We start from the raw sequence: 20948 nt of genomic DNA on the forward strand, positions 1-20948 counted from the left end.
TGTTTTTACAGTCTTTTATATCCAAGAAAACTTGGGGGGACAAATAAAATCACCCGCTGGCCAGGCCGCTTTTTGGGGAACTCTGAAATATAGCATGCTAGTTACTGGCAATAGGCCATAAACAACAAGGAAATGCTTTAACAGGCCTCTGCTAAAATCATACCTTGTCATTACAGTCTTTATTATGCTGATACCCTGAGAGAGGCAGACATGTGGAAACTTGTAAATAACAACCCTAGACTGAAAGCATGCACACAATAAACTAATAGACTAGAGGACTCCATGTCCCACTTCTGTCCCACTCTACACAGGGTAAATGACTTGCTCTCTATGTAATGAGAATTGTTCGATGCACACCACTTGTGTTTCTTCAATAACAGTGCGAGTTAGACACACAGTAAACAAGGGCCAGGGGTAGGATTCATCTAGGTAGACTATACCTGTAGTATACTGTGGTAGTAAGAGAAGAGGTTGTTTACAGATATAAAAGTCAAGTAGGGGCTGTGAAGCAACTGCTATGAATCCACTTCAAGGAACTGAGCACCAAAGGAGCATCTCTCTACTTATTTGCTTATTTGTTCAACTCGGCATGTCACTGTAAATCATTGTGGCCGGCAGCATCAACTATACATGGGTTACCTTACCCTTAGGGTATCTAACAGGTTTATCAATTCTAAACACAAGGTTTTTGAGTGAGTGGCAGTTGCTTACAAGCCCTAGGCCCTTGTTCTCACAATCCGTTCATAACACAACTTGCAAATAAATCAACCTGGACTCAGGGATAGACCTAATATAGTAAATATAAATCTGTCTCCCCCATTTACCATGATATGTTTCGTATGGTATGTATTCATTTGTGGATGTCATTAATTTCGTATGATATATTACGAATTGCAATTCGTATAGTATGTTATGAATTTGGAATAAATATGATACACTATATATACAAAAGTATGTGGATACCCCTTCAAATTAGTGGATTTGGCTATTTCAGCCGCAATCTCCATAGACAAACATTGGCAGTAGAATGGACTTACTGAAGAGCTCATTGACTTTCAACGTGGCACTGTCATAGGGTGCCACATTCCCAACAAGTCAGTTCATCAAATTTCTGCCCTGCTAGAGCTGCCCCGGTCAACTGTAAGTGCTGTTATTGTGAAGTGGAAACATCTAGGAGCAACAACGGCTCAGCCGCAAAGTGGTAGGCTACACAAGCTCACAGAATGGGACCACCGAGTGCTGAAGCRGAATGCTCAAGCTTCGGCTGGATTGGTGTAAAGCTCGCTGCCATTGGACTCTGGAGCAGTGGAAACGCGTTCTCTGGAACGATGAATCACGCTTCACCATCTGGCAGTCCTATGGATGAATCTGAGTTTGGCTGATACCAGGAAAACGCTACCTGCCCCAATGCATAGTGCCAACTGTAAAGTTTGGTGGAGGAGGAATAATGGTCATGGACTGTTTTTCATGGTTCTGGCTAGGCCCCTTAGTTCCAGTGAAGGGAAATCTTAACTCTATAGCATACAATGACATTCTAGACGATTCTGTGCTTCCAATTTTATGGCAACAGTTTGGGGAAGGCACTTTCCATGAAATGCCCCACAATGCCCCTGTGCATAAAGTGAGGTCCATATAGAAATGGTTTGTCAAGATCGGTGTGGAAGAACTTGACTGGTCTGCACAGAGGCCTTTATGTTTACCATGTTACGTCTAGTCTATGAGACCAGGCTGAATAGAGAACTGGTAAGGCATCGCCACTTCTAAAAGTTGAGTACAACCGCCAACAAGCCTCTTGGAAATGCAAATGCCTTTTCTACGTCGAAGTTAGTAAACACAAACAGATTAGGAGTTTACTGGTACTTTCCCTACCGTGGCTACGCAACCAGCAAGCCTAAGCTCTCTGCTGTGCATTAGGGTCTGCCTCATACACACTAAAAGACACTTCCTGCCTCATGCATAAGAAAGCAGGTCCCTCCCTCCCTCCCTCCAGCAGTGCTGCTCTCTCTCAATTCAATTCAATTCAATTCAATTCAAGGAGCTTTATTGTCATGGGAAACATATGTTAACATTGCCAAAGCAAGTGAAATGGGTAAACAAAAGTGAAATAAACAATAAAAAGTAAATATTACAATCACTCTCTCTCTCTTACTCTCTCTTGCTCGCTCTCTCTCTCTCTGTTTGAAGCAGGCTTGACGTCACATGGTCTCCCAGGCAACAGGCTACCACAGGAGTGTTACTTTTTCCATTGCTTCTGAGCCCTCAAGATCCTTCCCCTAAATTAACTTGGGTTTAGAAAGTTTACTTTTGGATTGAAACCATGACCAAATAGTGTGTGTGTGTGTGTGTGTGTGTGTGTGTGTGTGTGTGTGTGTGTGTGTGTGTGTGTGTGTGGTGTGGTGTGTTGTGTGTGTGTGTGTGTGTGTGTGTGTGTGTGTGTGTGTGTGTGTGTGTGGGTGTGTGTGTGTGTGTGTGTGTGTGTGTGTGTGTGTGTGTGTGTGTGTGTGTGTGTGTGTGTGAAAAGTGCGTGTGTTTGAGAAGTGTGTGCGTGTGTATTTTGTTAACATCACTGCTGAGTGTGAATAGTGAAAACTGCGATAGAAAAAGGGAGTGATGGGTAACACTTCATATGTCCCTCTCACTGAGCTCAGAGGAATGCCTATCTGTCAAAAAATATATATTGTCTGTAATAAGAGACTGACTATTCCTCCTGCATTGACCCAACTACAATAAAAAGGAATAATGGCGATACAAAATCATTCAAATTAATTTAGACAAATAGACCTGAGTAAACAACAATAACACAAAACATGTCAATCACTCTCATTAAAACACATGAGATAAGTTCATTATAAAGTGTTTGTTCAAAGGATATGAGGTCATCTAAACCCTGAGTGAGTGTCATTATCCTGCTAATAACCCAGGCACCACAACACATCACCTCCTGCTAGCCTTAGCACCACAACACCATGTCCAGCCTTGTGGTTGTGATAAGCGCCCTTCATCCTTCCTGTTGGAGACAGGAGGCTGTCATCAGTCACTACAGCTTCATTGACTACCCAGCCCTTTACACTGGTGTGACCAGGAAAAACCCAAGCATCAACAACAACAACAAACTGCTAACACAACAGATAAAGCTACATGGGGTTTCCAATGTGAGTCTTCCTTGTGAGTCTGGCCATTTGATTTCTGCCTGGACTTGAACTGAACTTCAATTCATGCAAATCTGTCAGGTACAAAAAGAACTGGCCACAGTCCAGGAGAAAAATAGAATTTAAATATGTATGTATTCTGTCATGTGAGTAATAGTATTTTTGGCGTCATAATAGAATATTAGCGCAACAGTCAGTCCAACTAATGACTAATGTTATTGCACCACTGTAGAACTCTTTTACAACGCTAGAGAAACGCCTGCCTGCAACACAGTGCAGACAACAGCTCCTCCGGGCACTTGTTAATGGGTCTGTTACAACAGGCAACCACAAGCCTTCTGCATCTGCACTGCAGAGAACCTTGTTAGACTTCTACTCTGAGTCGCTTGCTGTAGCACGCAGGGCGCTTTCCTCCACAGGCCGGCACAGGAAAAGGAGACACCACCGTGACATGATTTCACAGTGACATGGTTTCAGTACCCCGACCGAGCGGGTGTCACTATGCCCGGCCGCAGCCAAGAGAACCCACCTAATAAGACTGCATACAGGCCTAGTGAGCCTGGTAGCAAATCAGTTTGTTCTCCAACAAAACTCCTCTGTTGTGTTAGTTGTCATGCCAAAATCTACTACAGCTCAATAGCACATGACAAAGGACTTGGCTAAACCATTAGTTCTGCATCCAGGTTATAAAAAGCAACCTGAATACTCGATGCTATAAACAATAGAGCTATAAAGACTGTTTAGTAAAAATATATGCCATTTAGCATATGCCACTCTTTGATCCAAAGCGACTTACATTCATTCATGTGTGCATACATTTTACATATGGGTGGTCCCAGGAATTGAACCCACTATCCTTGTGTTACAAGCACCATGCTCTACCAACTGAGCTACAGAGGACCACAATGTAAGTRAGTCATAATAAGCCAATATATAATGAACCTTTCAATCATACGCTTCCTTTACTTTTGTTGTTGGGATTGGGAAACCTCATTGGTACAGAGGCAAGTAGACAGCTCCTGTCTGAATAGGCATGTTATAATGTCGTAGGTTTGGTGTAGTACGTACTTCAGTAGTTGCCATCATTTTAGTCTAATGTATACTTCTCCGGACCCACGCTGACTACAGAACGGCACTCGAGCCATAGGCCTGAGATGTAGGGAAACTCCCACAGGAGTGACACAACCTGTCCAAATGCACCTCTGTGATTGGGACAGGAAGGGGATAGATGCTAGAACATGTTGAAGTGTTTTGAAGAGCTGAGGTTTTCAGTGTGTGAGTGTAAACAAGGATACCTGCCCAGGGACATTCCATTCTGAGATAATCAACCCTATCAATAGTAAACCAAACCTTAAGGAATGATCTAGTCTTCTGAGGAATATGCTGTCTTTCCCTATTGGACACTGTTCTACACTGTCTTCCTGTCTCTCTCTCTCTCTCTCTCTCACACGTATACTACAGAGAGAATACCAGTGCATGACAGATGACATCTCTCACTTAGCTTCTGTTTCTTTTTCTAATAGCAAAACATATTAGATCCTGCCAAGAAAGCCCTAAAAGGTGTGTGTTATCAGGATGTTGTAACATGGTAGCGTCTTTTAAAATGATTACAAACATATTCCTGCTGGATTCCTCTTCCATGGAACTTTCGGTGTACTTTGATCAAATCAAATCAAAATGTATTTGCCACATGCGCCGAATACAACAAGTGTAGACTTTACCGTGAAATGCTTACTTACATGCCCTTAACCAACAGTGCAGTTCAAGAAGAAGAAAATATTTACCAAATAGACTAAAATAAAAAGTAATAATAAAAAGAAACACAATAAGAATTAGAATAACGAGGCTATATACAGGGGGCACCGGTACCGAGTCAGTGTGCAGGGGTACAGGCTAGTTGAGGTAATCTGTAAATGTAGGTGGGGGTGAAATGACTATGCACAGGTAACAAACAAACAGCGAGTAGCAGCAGTGTACAAGAGGGGGAGTGTCAATGTAAATTGTCCGGTGGCGATTTTTATTAATTGTTCAGCAGTCTAATGGCTTGGGGGTAGAAGCTGTTGAGTTGGGAAGAGAAGTGGCGAAGACATTCCAGGGAATTCACAAGGTTCAACTACAACAGTACTGTCCCAAAGGAACAATTACGTAAAACTTTTGAATTTGTCCGAATAGAGAAGATACTATACAGTGATGAACTTGATGAGCAAGAAGAGAGAATACAGGTAACTTCTATTTCAGATCAACAAAATAATGTATCTGGAAAAACTATAGTAGCCCTAGTCTTAGAGGAGGTTCTTGATCTTTTTACACAGTTATCCTGTTATTTACACAGTTATCCTGTTATTTACACAGTTATCCTGTTATTTRCACAGTTATCCTGTTATTTACACAGTTACACCCAGTTAACTTGATCTAATTGTAAAGTAGCATGAATACATTGTAAAGTAGAATGAATACATTGTAAAGTAGAATGAATACATTGTAAAGTAGCATAAATACATTGTAAGGTAGCATGAATACAATGTAAAGTAGAATGAATACATTGTAAAGTAGAATGAATACATTGTAAAGTAGCATGAATACATTGTAAAGTAGAATGAATACATTGTAAAGTAGCATGAATACATAATAAAGTAGAATTCAATCTAATAAACCCCTTTATAAAACCAAATATGCCCTTTCAAGCTGAGTTCATTTCTCCTGTCTACACTCCAGACACATTATCCAACTATTTGAGCTCACTGCAAGAGATCAGTTACAGATCAGTGTATCATCGAGTGCAAGAAAATGTCTCTCATTAATAAGCAGAGGTCTCCTAGGTGATGGTTCTGCCATCACGTAGCTTGCTACATGCATCTTCCCTTTTTCTGAGACTTACACTTTCCTCAGACATTGGCCAGAAATGATAGAGAGAGGGCTGCCTCGCTGTCATGGATACATCAAAGCAAGACATTCCTCTCCAAAGCAAATCCGTTACAGTGTAAACAGCCTTCACAAAACCAGCGCAGTTCCATCCACTTAACTTCAAGGCTATCTTGGCCATCTTGGCCTTGCCGCTCTGCTCTGCATTCATATATTTATTTTGTTTGCTATCGCCAGGCCAGATGGGCACAATGAAGTGTTTTGATTCGGGCGTTTATACCAGATAAGACACCACATGGATCTCCTGGCCACAGGAGGTTGGTGGCACCTTAATGGGGGAGGACAGGCTCGTGGTAATGACTTGGGCGCAATGAGTGGAATGGTATCAAATACATCAATCTAGAGGCGAAAGAAACGCAAACCTATTTAGGCAAGGTGCTGGCTAGCGGAGTAGAACACTTGAACAATTAAAGGAGAGCCACACACTCTAGGAGCTCAGATGCAATAATTTAATAAACTAATATCCAACGTTTCGACAGACAAGCTGTCTTCATCAGGGTATGGTTTCCATGTGGTTGATGCCATTTCATTCGCTTCGTTCCAGACATTATTATGAGCCGTCCTCCCCTCAGCAGCCTCCTGTGCACCTGGCGCACATCCCGTATGCCATGTACCCCTTGGCATACGGGATGTATGCCCGTAATGTAGGACCCATTATCCTGCTACTTTAGTCTGCCACTGAAGGCCTGTGTCTGTGTGCTCCAGCTGCATGACGGTAACCAGTGATGCATCTCAGACGTAGAGTCAGAGTCAGACGTAGACAGGCCAAGGAGGTTTCTATGAKATGGCAAATTATCACAGGCGATTTCTGAGGTATATTGCAATTAATGTCTCAGTTCCTCCATCAGTACACACTCACCACTACAGACATTTATTGGTAATAACACCAATAGCAAATCGCGGTGCATTGTTTAGAATCATTGCCGATCGAGCAGGTGTAAATCACGGCCAAGCAAACTCTTCCAGTAATGTATACACAGCCCCCTCATTTATAAACAGTGCTTTAAGCCTTCTCTTTGAAGGCCGTCCAACAGCGCTCAGAGTCAAAGTGTCTGAGGCTGACGACGGGACACAGAAGTACCTTTGTTTGCGAGAATGTCAAACGTTCCTCAGGGAGGATGCCGACCGGTTTGTTGCAAGAGCGCAGTATGACAAAGAGCTTGGTGAAGAGAGGCCCTCTAACAAACTTAAAAGTTCATTTAGAGATGGGAGAGTCGGCCCTAAATGCGTGCTCTTAAATGTGGCGAAACAGAATTGTCCAATTATTCCAAAGATTTCTTAAACATTTTTATTATCAACTTCAGTCCCTATTCCATTGAACAATAAACCAAACGTAAGCCAAAACCCATTCAATGTGAAAGAGAGGATGAATTGATGACAAAGTAACAAAGTAAAGTGACAAAGTAAATAATAAATAACTTTGTTCCTTAATAAAAGTGTGTTACTCACAGCTCTCTGCTGGGTGTTGAGGAAGGCAAGTGACAGTCCCTCGGCTCTATCCGGGTCGCTGGAGATGTCCTCCTCTGATTCCTCCCAGGAAGAGGAGAAGCCTGTGGAGGAAGCTGAGGAGGAGGACAGCTTTCTCAAGCCTCGGGACGACCTGGGGCTCTGCTGGGGCTCACTGCCCGGTTCACAGCCTTCTCCCTGGGCCTCCATCCCGTGGTCGGTGACTATGACGGCTGGGATGGTGGTCCCCACTTTTGGGCAGCTCCCCTCCTTGCCGGCCCAGGGTGCTTGTGGCTGGGTTTCCGTTGGCTCTGCTCCTGCCTTTGTCAGGCAGGTCTGGGCCCACTCCGCAGGGTGCTCGCTGTTGCTGCCTGCCAAGAAGCTGCCAACCCCCAGTGAACTCGGGGAGTAACTGCCTGCTGAACTGTCAGCTTGGGCCCAAGTTCCTGCTGATTTGTTCACAAGCAGACTGCCCTGTTCCGTATTTGGGTCAGCCGTGTTATTTTCCACTCTGCCGTTCCCTGTTACTCCCTCCTCCAAGCAGAGACAACCTTTCCCGTTCTGGAGCTCCTTGGAAATGCTTGGAGGGCAGTCTCTCCGTGGGGGGTTAGGGGGAGGCACCTCGGCAGGCTGGCTGGGCTTGGAGGCTGGGACTGTTCTGCACGGGGCTCTCAAGATGTGGGCCTCAAACAGACCCACCTTTTTGTTGACCTCCACATTCAGGAGCTCCTGGTGGATCTGCAGGAGCTGCACCGTGCGCTTAACCTCCCAGTTGGGGGCCTCATCATCTCCGTTGTTGCTGAGCCGGCGGACACAGTTGCCCACGATCTCCCCCAAGGTTTCAGGGTGGCGGCAGGGGGAGCGGGCCCTGGGGCTGCTGGGGCCTGGAGAGGGGGGGGRGACGAAGGAGCCCCCAGGGGAGCCAGGAATCAGGCTACCAGGGCTGTAGTAGGTGGAGCAGTTTGGCACATGCAGCACAGGCCTCCCAGTCCGAGGGCTGCTCGCATTCGTCAGATTGTTGCCATTCATCATAATCAGACTGCTCAGGGCATAAGCAGCCATAGTATCAGGCTGGCACTGTCAGTATGGGCTCCCATCTAGCCCTAGTCCTGGTTGCTGCTCTGGTGTCTACACCCCACCATAGCATTTGGTGGGGTATGTGAGAGGAGAGGTGGAATTCCCTGCTGAATCTTCTATGGAGGAGAGTTGTTGAAGAGGAAAAACAAAAACACAGACAGTAAAAGCTTCAATAATGGCTGTGATTTTATGACTTGCATTTGAATAAGAATAACATGTATTTCCCCACTGTGGCGTGTGGACTTTCACTTTGTTCTACAAATATTATCCAGCAGATCCCTCACAAAGGGTAGCATTCCTTCCCAAAGCAAGGCGGATAACTTGCCTATTTACAAGATACAAATCAATGTTCCAAGAAAGAATCATGTGTTTGCTTTCTCTCTAGCTAAGAAAATACCCAGAGTTGAACTTTTACTACTTAAAATCTACTGTAGATAATGAGACACAAGAATAGATTTACTTGTTGCCATTAGTATTAGAGAGAGAAAGCAACAAACCATATCAGTATTCACTGTAGTTCTTACTACTGTTAACTACATTTGTTATGTGTTTGGACCCAAGGAAGAGTAATGGGGATCCCTAATGAATAGAAATACCCTGGATCAGAAGCCAGAATAACGTCAACCCTAGTGAATGTATGTCACACAAACCAAACATTGACTTAACATTTCAAAATGAGTCCCTATTAACTTTACCACACAGAGTTGGGTTTGGGATGTTCCCGTGAATGATGTAGGTTCTAAATTAGTTTTAGTTGCTTTGAAAATGACACACTTCTCCATTCAGTAGATTTTTACACTGACATACCTTGTAGAAAATACTACTGTTCACCTCAAACTGAAACATCGGTTAACGTGGCATAATGCTTCAATAACAGCAGCAGTGTGGCTCCCCACACAATCCTCCCCAGTCCCCACCATCAGCCCACACAATCCTCCCCAGAGTCCCCACCATCAGCCCACACAATCCTCCCCAGAGTCCCCACCATCAGCCCACACAATCCTCCCCAGAGTCCCCACCATCAGCCCACCACAATCCTCCCCAGAGTCCCCACCATCAGCCCACACAATCCTCCCCAGAGTCCCCACCATCAGCCCACACAATCCTCCCCAGAGTCCCCACCATCAGCCCACACAATCCTCCCCAGAGTCCCCACCATCAGCCCACCACAATCCTCCCCAGAGTCCCCACCATCAGCCACCACAATCCTCCCAGAGTCCCCACCATCAGCCCACACAATCCTCCCCAGAGTCCCCACCATCAGCCCACACAATCCTCCCCAGAGTCCCCACCATCAGCCACAGCATGATGAGGGTCTGAGGCAAAGAAGGGGGGGGGGGGGCTGAGCCAGCCAACATTAAAGTGGACCAAGTAAGAAGAGAAACAGGCATTCACAGAGACACCATTGTGCCTGTGGCCAGGTGCCTGGGCGGGTCAGTTTCTGTCTACCTAGCACATCTTTTTCCCAGTCAGACCCACACTGCTCAGAGGCAAAGTGACACTTCCAGTGTCTATGGAGGGAGTAGCGCCTATGATGGTTCCCATGAACCCTCCATCCTAGTCAGCACTGACTAACTGAACTCCCTGGCTCTCTTTCTATGACCTGGCATTTCCATCGAAATTAGGAAAACAGAGTAAAGAAGGAAAAAAACATGAGGATGTGCCAATCAATGATACGATAAATCGGGTCCATACAATAAATTGACTGTGGTGACTGTATTTCATTGGGATATCGTCAAACTAATATTCAATGATTTACAAGTTAAGTTTGTTGTGATTATATATTTTTCAACTTTGACAATAATTGGTTCACATGGCATAAAGCAAACGCTCTCCAGTACAATAAGCACGTGGTAATCTAACGTTACTCCACCTGCCATGTGGGTTTTACTGCAAGCTCAATTTGACAATGTTGTTATAACGCTTACTGGGATTCAATCATTACCATTATGACATTCTTTAGCGAATCGACATAAATATTTTAGCTACTCTTAATCTAAAGCAAAAAGAAACCAATAGCAAAAGTGCAGTAGTTTATAAGCCTTATGCCAATTAATAACTACCATTAGTAATATTTCCTCTGACCTTGTTTGAAATAATAACACTAATAAACAGATGTATTATTATTGTTATTTGTATTATTATTGTTATCATCATCATCATTTTTCCCAGCATCGTCATCATCACTATCATCATCTGAGCTATATCTTTACAGTTGAAACATTGTTATAACCAAGTAACAACTTGCTGCTGTTACTCTGTTGTGCGCAATCAATATTGTTGGCTTATGTCCTTGTTGCCAATAGCTACGTAGAGTGCCTATAACGTATTTCTTATTCACAATACTATTTTTGTGAACAGTGTAGGTGTAAATAAAGGCTAAAAAAGCTTTAATATAAAGAGCGTTTAATCTAAATAGATTTTACCCACGCAGCTAAATTTTATTTATGCTGACACCTTGCTTGGAAAGTTTGAATGACACTAAACAGACTCATTGGAGATGGTAAGTGCAAGTCTTACCTTGTACTAACAAACACCTCGTCCTAATAGGAGTCCTGCTATATCGAACCAGTGGCTGTCAGACCCTCAAAGCCGTTCAGAATGTCTACAGCACTGAGTGCAATTCAGCGCGATTCAGAACACTAAACATCTATTAAATTAAGCGGATTTCACATAGCACACACTCTTCTTATTCCCTCACAAGCAAAAGGAAGGCCAGTTCAAGTATAAATAAACTTTTTCTCCCACAGCGTGTCCAAAATACTTGCTCTTATGACCCCTTGACTTCTTCAACCCTTCGCTTTGGCGTAGTACTAGGCCGTTGTTTGCTTAGTGTACTTCAAAAAGCAGGAAGGAAGTAGACGCTTACAGTAATTTCTACGCAACAAGCAGCTTTTCTCTCAACTCTCCAATTGCCTAGCGAAGAAAAAATCTCGATGCGCACACAGCCTTGAGTTTTGACTTCAACGACGACTCTGTTGTCTGGGCTAGTGTATCTGTTTGGGTCATCACATAATAAAACTTAATTGGAGTGACATTTATTCGATAAACCCAGGATAATGATGATGAACTCTTCTTGTTTGTGATATTATAGGCTAATATCACAAAACATATTTAATATCATGTAGGACCAAACAATTCTGCATGTTTTTTATTTTCTTCTTCTTATTTTCTTCCACAAACCATGCAACAGGTGACATTTTACCTGTCAATATAACGAAATGTTCAAACATTATGGATAATTTATTACTGTTTGATCAAACAGTGTTTTAATTGCTTTATTTGGCTTACTGATTTTACAGCAACTGTTATATTGCATAAATATTATATAATATAGGCTTACAGTAAATATACCTACAGTAGGCTAAATATTAGCATTTTACAACATGAGAATATAATGTCCTGCCTGTGCTCTTACCATATATTTAGCATATTGCTTGTATTTTCTTATGCTTTATGCTTGTGGCTCTAGGGGTAAGTGGTCAAGGTGGTCATTCCCCTAATGGCTCATCAACCAGCTTATCAAATAAGACCATACATGAATTATTCTAGTTTGTCTTGTAGGCAAGTTGTCTAAAAACATGTATCATTCATAATAATGTATTTTACTCATATGATATCAATGACCATTTTAACCTTTTTGAAAGCAACTTTGGTAGCCTACCACACAAGGTACATTGTGCACAATGTGTGAACARATCTTTGTAAAATGCACAGAGTACTAACTTATCTATTTCATAAATTCAATCAGCCATTTGCTGTTAAGCTGTCATTACTCACCCACAAAAATTCGACCCCATGACTTCGTAGATTAGCAGCCAAACAAATTACAATTTCGTAGAATGAAAGAAGTGTGTCAGCTGGCAGAATAAACTGGATGGAAGATACAGTACAACACTAGTGGCCTTTCTGATTTGAATGGGCCCGGCTGCCTGATAGGCGGTATGAACATCTATATTTCATCCCTTAAGATTTCAGACCAGGTTAAGTCATTGTGGCTGTGAAATGAACATGATTGCCTCATGTTTGACAATGTTAGTGTCTGTTTATGCACAACGTCCAGCTTGCAGCCACACACAACTCTGACACTTTTATGAAGTTACTAAGGAGAGAACATTTACACACGCTTTAGACATATAGTCACAGATCTACTGTGGTGTATACTTCATCAGAACAACATAAAAATATACATTTCTGATGCCAAGAAAGTAAGATTGTATTAAACCACAGCACATAAACACTGGAAAAAAGGTGTGGAACGATGAATTTTGATGTAAATGTTTGCATATGCACATGTGTGTGATGTGAATGTTTACAGACGCACGTGTGTGTGTGTGTGTGTGTGTGTGTGTGTACCTTACAAGTGGTCATAAACATGAAATTAACTTTCTACCTGTCATACACAGCCATCACATCATGTGACCTTTCTATGCCCCATAAGGAGGGTATCATGAGGTGAACTTTGAGACAATAGCCCTGTGTGTCAATAAAGACCAATCACATGGAAAAACTATGGCTGCGAGGCACTACCCAGATCTGTTGTTCACTGAGGTAGAAAGAAAAATCTATATCCATCCCTGACCTATGCAGATGTTGGTGGTCATCATTTGTCAAATGTCAGATAAAGTGCACTGTGCATGGTCTCTCTTTTAAGTATTAACAATACATGTCATGGAGGGTGACTTTATCCTGTGATTGATCGAATAAAGAAAATAAATGGCAGAGTGGAGAGGGCTTGTAATTCAATTTTTCAACTGCCTGAATGATAGCCATATTGATGATAAGACATTCTATAGATCAACAACAGAATATGGTTCATGAAGCTGTTATGGCTACTGCATAAAGAAAGATTCAGATGATGAACTCTATAAATAGACTAGATACAAATATGAACTAAATGAAAACGTGTAGTCCAATTCCCGAAATTCTTCAACAGTTATTGTTCTCTCGCAACTATATTTTACAAAGGTAATGTAATTTGCCTGTCACGTACGCCATCTCTTGACTGATATTGGTACAGCAAATGTGTAAACGTTATTAGAAGAGGAAAACATTCGAGAAACCACCAGCAGGCGGCGGTAAATATTCACAATAAAAACCTGTCTTTTAAAAATTCCAAATCAAATGTATTTATAAAGCCATTTTTTACATCAGCAGATGTCACAAAGTGCTTATGCAGAAACCCAGCCTAAAACCCCCAAAAGCAAGCAATGCAGATGTAGAAGCACGGTGGCTAGGATAAACTCCCTAGTGAGGCAGGAGCCTAGGAAGAAACCTACAGAGGAACCAGGCTATGTGAGGGTATAATTTAATTTGATGGTCTTCTAGACTACTACATTCCTGTAAGACAACTAATAAAATCAATTGATCCTCTGTGACTTGTATCTCTCTAATAGACACGTTTAGTTTGTAAACTATTACTTTTTTGATCCATGATAGTGAAGGTCTAGCTATTCTCATTTGTAACTAACTGTACATTGTTAAAMTTAGCTTCCTTATTTTTCTCTGTCCAGAGCAAAGACCGCCCTTTCAAAGGGGTTCTGACTTTTCATTGGCTTTAAACTTGGAGAGTACACCCTTTTTTTTGGAAGATTGGCCAATGAGGGATCAGGATTCAGCCACCACCTCTCCAAAACCTGCTTCGCTTAGCGCACGACCAATAGGAGATGTTTAGGGGCGGGATAAAAGCCCTCTCACAATCACGGTTTAGCGTAGGTAAACAGCGTTTACCTCATGGTGTAAGACAAGACACACTGTTTAGGCCTTTAGGGGACGAGGTAGCATTGAAAAGACAACCAGACAGTCGCAATTACTGGGGGTAAGTGCATTATTTTCCATATTACAAGTAGCATAATGGAATAAATACGTATTACTTTGACAATTTGGACATTGCAGCATTGGCGAAAAAAACATCTAATCTGCCTTGAAACGTGATCTAATTCTCAACTCCACGATATGTAGTTATTGTAACTAGCTACATCTGAGTTGAGAATAGCTGGCCAGTGTTATCAGAATAGCTTTATAACGTATCCTAATGTCGGTGAACACAAACAGCCTAACGTTAGCTAGTTTACTTACGTCGTGCGAAATATTTTATGCAAGTCTTTGACGAAATCCAAACATTTTTACTGGCCACTTCACCTGCTTAGTCGATGTTGTTGTTTGCTTGTTTGTCTAGACTCAGTCATGATGCACAGTGGAAGTAATACAACATGAAACTAAYTGGCATCAAACTTTCATGTGCGCCAGAAAACAAGCGCACAGTTAAGGTCGGAATCTTCTGGCTAATGCATTCTCTGCTAGCTGGTGTGACATTTGGCCAACAGTAGGTCATTTGTGCACATTTTCCTGCATGCATTTCAATCAGCTTGTAGACGTGAATGACAACTGTGTTTTGAAACAGTCAATTTCCATAATAGGCAGAGTAATCGCACCTTGACTACTGTTCAGTCGTGTGGTCAGGTGCCACAAAAAAGGACTTATGAAAATTACAATTGGCTCAGAACAGGGCAGCACGGCTGGAGAGATTGACTTCATTACTACTTTCGTTTATGACATGTTGAATGCACCAAGCTGTTTGTCTAAACTACTGGCACACAGCTCAGACACCCATATATACCCCACAAGACATGTCACAAGAGGTCTCTTCAGTCTCCAAGTCCAGAACAGACTATGGGAGGCACACAGTACTACATAGAGCCATGACTACATGGAACTCTATTCCACAYCAAGTAACTGATGCAAGCAGTAAAATTAGATTTAAAAAACTGATAAGAAAGACCTTATAGAACAGCAGGGAATGTGAAGCAACACAAACATTGGCACAGGCACACACACGATAACATACGCACTATACGTACACGTGGATTTAGTACTGTAGATATGTGGTAGTGGTGGAGTAGGGTCCTGAGGGCACACAGTGTGTTGTGAAATCTGTGAATGTAATGTTTTTAAAATTGTATAAACTGCCTTAATTGTGCTGGACCCCAGGAAGAATAGCTGCTCCTTTGGCTAATGGGGATCCATAATAAATACAAATCATGAGCATTAAGAAGAATCATCTACGCTATATTGGTAGTTTTGCCTGAAGGACAAAGCTCTGTCAATGGTCACAAAGGCCAGGGCTAGAAGAGGAGCTCAGCTGGCCCATAAACAACATTCTGTATCAGTGTCAGTCGTGCCACATGCAGACTACAGGCCTGGTTATTTTCAAAGTGGAGGACTACCTACCAGTATGTGTCTGCAAATAGGCTACATTAAATGTGTATGCATTATTAAAATACTGTAGCAAGCCAGATACTATTTGTCCTTTACTATCAGTGAAATTAAATGGATACTATGCATTGCACACTGTACAGTGTGAGGACATTKAATTGTACAGTACAAGCTTTGAATGTCATACTGTAAAGCAGATAGTTTGCTTGATTGGGTTGTTAACCTACTGCATTACCTTCTTTTCATGGTTTGTAACTTTAAATTCTGGATTTAAGTTAAGAGCTGTCTAGTATTCTTATCAGTGGTTGCTTTTATCAATGTGATCAATAGAGAAAGCAGTGACCTACTTAATGCAATCAAATCCAATCATACTGTAGTTGCAGATRAAATCTCATGTTGATTTTGGTGCAGAGGCCACCTCAAGGAGAGAGAGAGCTATCTTGTTATGTTGAACATCAAGTGGCAGCTATGGTATGTGCTATAGGTCAAGGTCTAATCCAAGGTGTCATTAGATAAGATATATGGCATGTAGGCCTCCCGAGTGGCTCAGCGGTCTAAGGCACTGCATCTCATTGCTGGAGGCGTCACTACACACCCTGGTTCGATTCCAGRCTGTATCACAACTGGCCGGGATTGGGAGTCCCATAGGGCGGCGCACAATTGGCCATACACGTGGTCTGCGGTTGTGAGGCCGGTTGGACGTACTGCCAAATTATTTTAAACAATGTTGGAGGCGGCTTACGGTAGAGAAATKAACATTAAATTATCGGGCAACAGCTCTGGTGGACATTCCTGCAGTCAGCATGCCAATTGCACTCTTCCCCCAACTTGAGACATCTGCGGCATTGTTGTGTGACAAAACTGCASATTTTAGTGGCCCTTTCTTGTCCCCAGGACAAACTGCACCTTTGTAATGATCATGCTATTTAATCATCTTCTTGATATGCCATACCTGTCAGGTGGATGGATTATTTTATCYTGCTCCATGATTACGGATAATCTTGAATGAATTGTGAATAATGAGTGAGAAAATGCTGCCCTCCAATGTTATTGTAATGGTGAGAGGTTAGCATTTCTTGGGGGTATGATATCTGTTGGTGTAACTTTCTCACTCATCAATAGTCCTGAATAAATCATGAATATCTGTAATCGTGTTAGCATCCACATGAATGTAAAGTGTTTTTAGAAACATATTCTATTCTTATTTACAATAAAAGTGACTCCAAAATGACACTATTACCATTACATTTCTATTGGGCACAAAATAATTGTAAACACAACCAAAATGCACCCAACTAGTTTATAGAGTCACACGCTTGATGTAATCATTGCATGCGAGGAATATGGAACAAAATATCAATCTTTTGACTACTTTTAATACACATATGTGAATWTGTCCCAATACGTTTGTTCACTTAAAATGGGGGGGACTATGTACAAAAAGTGCTGTAATTTCTAAATGGTTCACCCGATATGGATGAAAATACTCTCAAATTAAAGCTGACAGTCTGCACATTAACCTCRTCGTTATTGTATAATTTCAGTACAGTACAGAGCCAAAACAACAAAACACTGTCTCAATACTTTTATGCTGAAACATGAGRTGATGGYGGCAGATGAATGGCATGACAATGGGCCTCGGGATCTCATCACGGTATATCTGTGCATTCAAATTGGGCAACCAACGTTGTGAACAGAGTGCCCCATGGTGGACGTGGAGTTACGGTATGGGCAACCATAAGCAACGGACAACAAACACAATTGCATTTAATCGATGGCAGTTTGAATGCATATAGCCCATTGTATTTGGCTGCTCTTCATAATCACAACCACTTTTTCACCCTGGCTTCCGCTATCTGATATGTCCTGTTGTTTACACTCACACTCAAGTAGCCTATCTATCTCATGAGGAGAGGCCGTTGTTGCCGTGCAGAGCTAGGCACGTGGGCTCTTAGACTGGCAGGAACAATAGGACAATTGTGGTGATATATTGGATAGTAKTGTAGGTGAATGTAAACAGCACACATGTGGAAGATAACAATTTCCACTGCTAAAAATATTATTTTCGGTTAGACAAGCTGTTCCTCTTTATCAAATGGGAACTTGCACAATTCAGCCTTCTATTACATAATCAACTGTAGCTTGGCAATATCCTTATGTTTTGCAACAGATTGACACAAACACATTCCTTCTCTGAATACCAACGTGCATGTGGATSAGGCTCTGACCTACAGACTGCTTTCAATTGTCTTACAAAAACATTAATTGACCTCAGGAATAAGCCACTCAACAATCCTTTGGTATTCTTTTTAATTAGACCGCTGGTTAATACAGYCCCAAAATGTTTTGCATGTCAGCAGTCAAGTTTTCAAGCTATATGCTGCGTTCAAAAAAACTGGGAACTCGGAAATCTCAGACTTCAGTGCATTCAAGACAACTGGGAACTCTGAGAATAAAAAGGTGCTCTGACTGGGAAAAATAGTTTTGAACGGAGAACCAACTTTTTCCCCTTTGACTTGAGCAACAATACATCCTATTGGTCCAAAAGCAGTTGTGTTGAGGCTTGGCATCACCCATACAGCTGTAAGAAATATGCCTACTGAATAACTAGGCTAAATCATAAAGCAGTGGAATGCTATGGCACTCCCACATGCCTAGCCTAAACAGGTTCATTGTGAGTTGAACTGCCAAGGTACAGAAAGGTGTTTCCTCCTACTCCCTTCGAATCACCCTCAGCGGGTTGGGAAAACCGGATGCATCTGGTTTTCAAGGGAAATTGACGCGACTAAAGCTTCTGGACGTTAACAAGGTGACACTCCATAGCATTTCACTTGCATTTGTGAATAATAATAGTAAAGTAGTATCACATTTAAAGTAAAATAAATGCTGCAGTAGCAGTTTAAGTATTTCYGCCATTTTGTTTCATAGCTGGTAAATGAATCGCACAAAGTCTTAACTATGAATCCTATATAGCCTAATCCACTTCGTGTTGCAACACCGCCTGGCTGGGGCTGTGCGCAAGTGAAGAGCTGCGCACTGACATAAARGTTTATTTTAATTTACTTGAACTGTTTCTTGGCTATTTACATTGTTTTGTTCAAGTTAGGTTGTTTTTCTATTTGAGTTTCAACTGCTAGGGAAGAGAAGACGACGCTTCTACTAGTCAGACTCAWTCTCACAGGCACAAACATGTCGTGACGCGCTACCACGGTAACCTCCCGCCCTTAAATATCTGTGAAACTTTGGTTAAAAGACACACAAATTAAATTAAACAATATACCACATTACTTGTTACTAGTGAGACATGTATATTGTTTTAAAMACATTACAAAGCATGCTCATCATTTTTTGTGTTATGTTGGTGTAATTTTAGCAGGGGAAAATATATATATTTTTTAATCTACYTGCCACATTGGCTGGTGGACCAAAAASKAAATGTTATRCCCTGCTCCCTTTGTACTCTACCACAGCAGCTCACACTAGTTTTACCCCTCACTATCCCTGAGTCAGATTATTTACTGCAAACCTACTCGTAGTTACACTTCATATGCATACAACCCTGCTTTTATTTCTACTGGTGTCCAGTTCAGCTCACAATAGTTTTACAACCTCAACTATCCCTGAGTCGATTATTTACTGCAAACCTACTGTAGTTACAGTGCATCCAACGTCTGCTTTTATTTCTAGCTGGTGTCAGCAGTCAGCGTCCATAGTTTTACCCCTGCACTATCCTGAGTTCAGTTATTTACTGCAACTTACTTGTAGTCTACACATGCATACAACCGTCTTTTCTATTTCTAGCTGGTGGTCACTATAATACGTCTTGAGCTTTTGGATGCAAGTGCTGGAGCTCTCTCATGCAAACTCAAGAGTATGTCTTAAATCAGACTTGAAAAGAGCCTGTCACTTTCACTGGCTGGGTGCATCTCATGGAACTCAATGGCTCAGTCATGGTTCTATTTACTGTATCTGATCTCAACAGGTAGCTTTCAGCGTGGATGACCAGAGATACAGAACACAGTTTAATGCACCCAGACTAGAATTAGAGCTTGTAGCTTATGGAGTTGGAGAAGGGTGGTGCCAATCACATGCATACTACCACACCGCTCACATGCAGTGAGTCGTCTCAAATCAGCCCCAATCCCTCCAAGCACGTTTGCGGTTGACACCACACAGCACGCACCCCACACCCACACACACAAACACAGTGACACACACCATCACACACACATTACATGCCGCTGTGCATTGCAATTCCATTCACCAATCCTCCATTTTTGTTTTATTTCATCATGGTACATGGGACGTGAGAGTCGGGGTCAGTTGAGCAGCAAAGGTAGGATTTATTTTTAGTGCAGCCAGAAGTCATTTTGGGAGATTTTATCTGGAGCAGGAGTAGCCTGGTGTATATGTGTTGGGGTCGCGCGATTTACAAAAATCGGGCACGATGTTAATTAGGGCGCGTTTTGTGTTTCATAACTATCGTAGCGGTATTTTTTGGATGCGTTATGGCCGATTTCCATTGGCATTCCAGAGGACCTGCGTGGGCATGGCTGACACTGTTCGCGATTGGGCGCCAGGAGCAAGGTAAATTGCTAGTGGCATTAAACGTATAAAACAATTCATTCTTCACATATCAGTAGTTTAACTACAGCTTGTTGATTATAACACTGCTCAAAAATAAGGGAACACTTAAACAACAAATTGTACTCCAAGTCAATCACAGCTTCTGTGCTTCAAACTGTAGACTGGCAACCTGATTGCATAAATTATTCCATGCTGTTGTGCACATGGAATAGACACAGGTGGAAATATAGGCATATTGTAGCAGACCTCCAATAAGGAGTGGTTTGCGGTGGTGGGGAAATCCCCCAAAAGAACAACTTTTTTGTCTCATTCCTATGCTTCTGGCTGATGTTTTTTGGCACTTTTGAATGCTGGCGGTGTTTCATCTAGTGTTGTAGCTGAGAACGGGAGTTACACCCAACCAGTGGTCAGGTAGTGCAGTCACAGGCTGGCACTATTGGAGCTGTGGCAAGAAGGTTTGCTGTGTTTGTAGTGTAGTGGTCCAGGTGGCGGCGTACCTTGATTAGGAGACAGGCAGTCATAGGAGACGTGGAGGAGGCCGTGGAGGGCACA

The 20948-nt window shown here is 42.2% G+C and overlaps 2 protein-coding genes across 4 annotated transcripts in view; one reads left to right on the forward strand and one right to left on the reverse strand.

The window, feature by feature from the left end:
• The window catches only part of LOC111954147 (inositol-trisphosphate 3-kinase A), a 51106-nt gene extending 39702 nt beyond the window's left edge, over positions 1-11404 (reverse strand). The window contains exons 1-2 of the mRNA XM_023973651.2: positions 11115-11404; positions 7521-8710 (exon numbers count right to left, since the gene is read on the reverse strand). Coding sequence (XP_023829419.1) covers positions 7521-8579 — 1059 coding nt within the window. The 5' untranslated portion in view covers positions 8580-8710; positions 11115-11404. The remainder of the gene's footprint in view (positions 1-7520; positions 8711-11114) is intronic.
• Positions 11405-14316: 2912 nt separating this feature from the next.
• coq8aa (coenzyme Q8A, genome duplicate a) overlaps positions 14317-20948 on the forward strand; it is a 29821-nt gene continuing 23189 nt past the window's right edge. For 2 of the 3 annotated variants that reach the window (XM_023973819.2, XM_023973821.2), the window contains exon 1: positions 14317-14412. The gene's annotated coding sequence lies outside the window, so the exon portion shown is untranslated. Of the gene's footprint in view, positions 14413-18481; positions 18619-20948 lie in introns of those variants that run through there. The other variant, XM_023973820.3, reaches the window with a different exon arrangement.

The sequence above is a fragment of the Salvelinus sp. IW2-2015 genome, linkage group LG28 (assembly GCF_002910315.2).
Source record: "Salvelinus sp. IW2-2015 linkage group LG28, ASM291031v2, whole genome shotgun sequence".
Taxonomy (NCBI): domain Eukaryota; kingdom Metazoa; phylum Chordata; class Actinopteri; order Salmoniformes; family Salmonidae; genus Salvelinus; species Salvelinus sp. IW2-2015.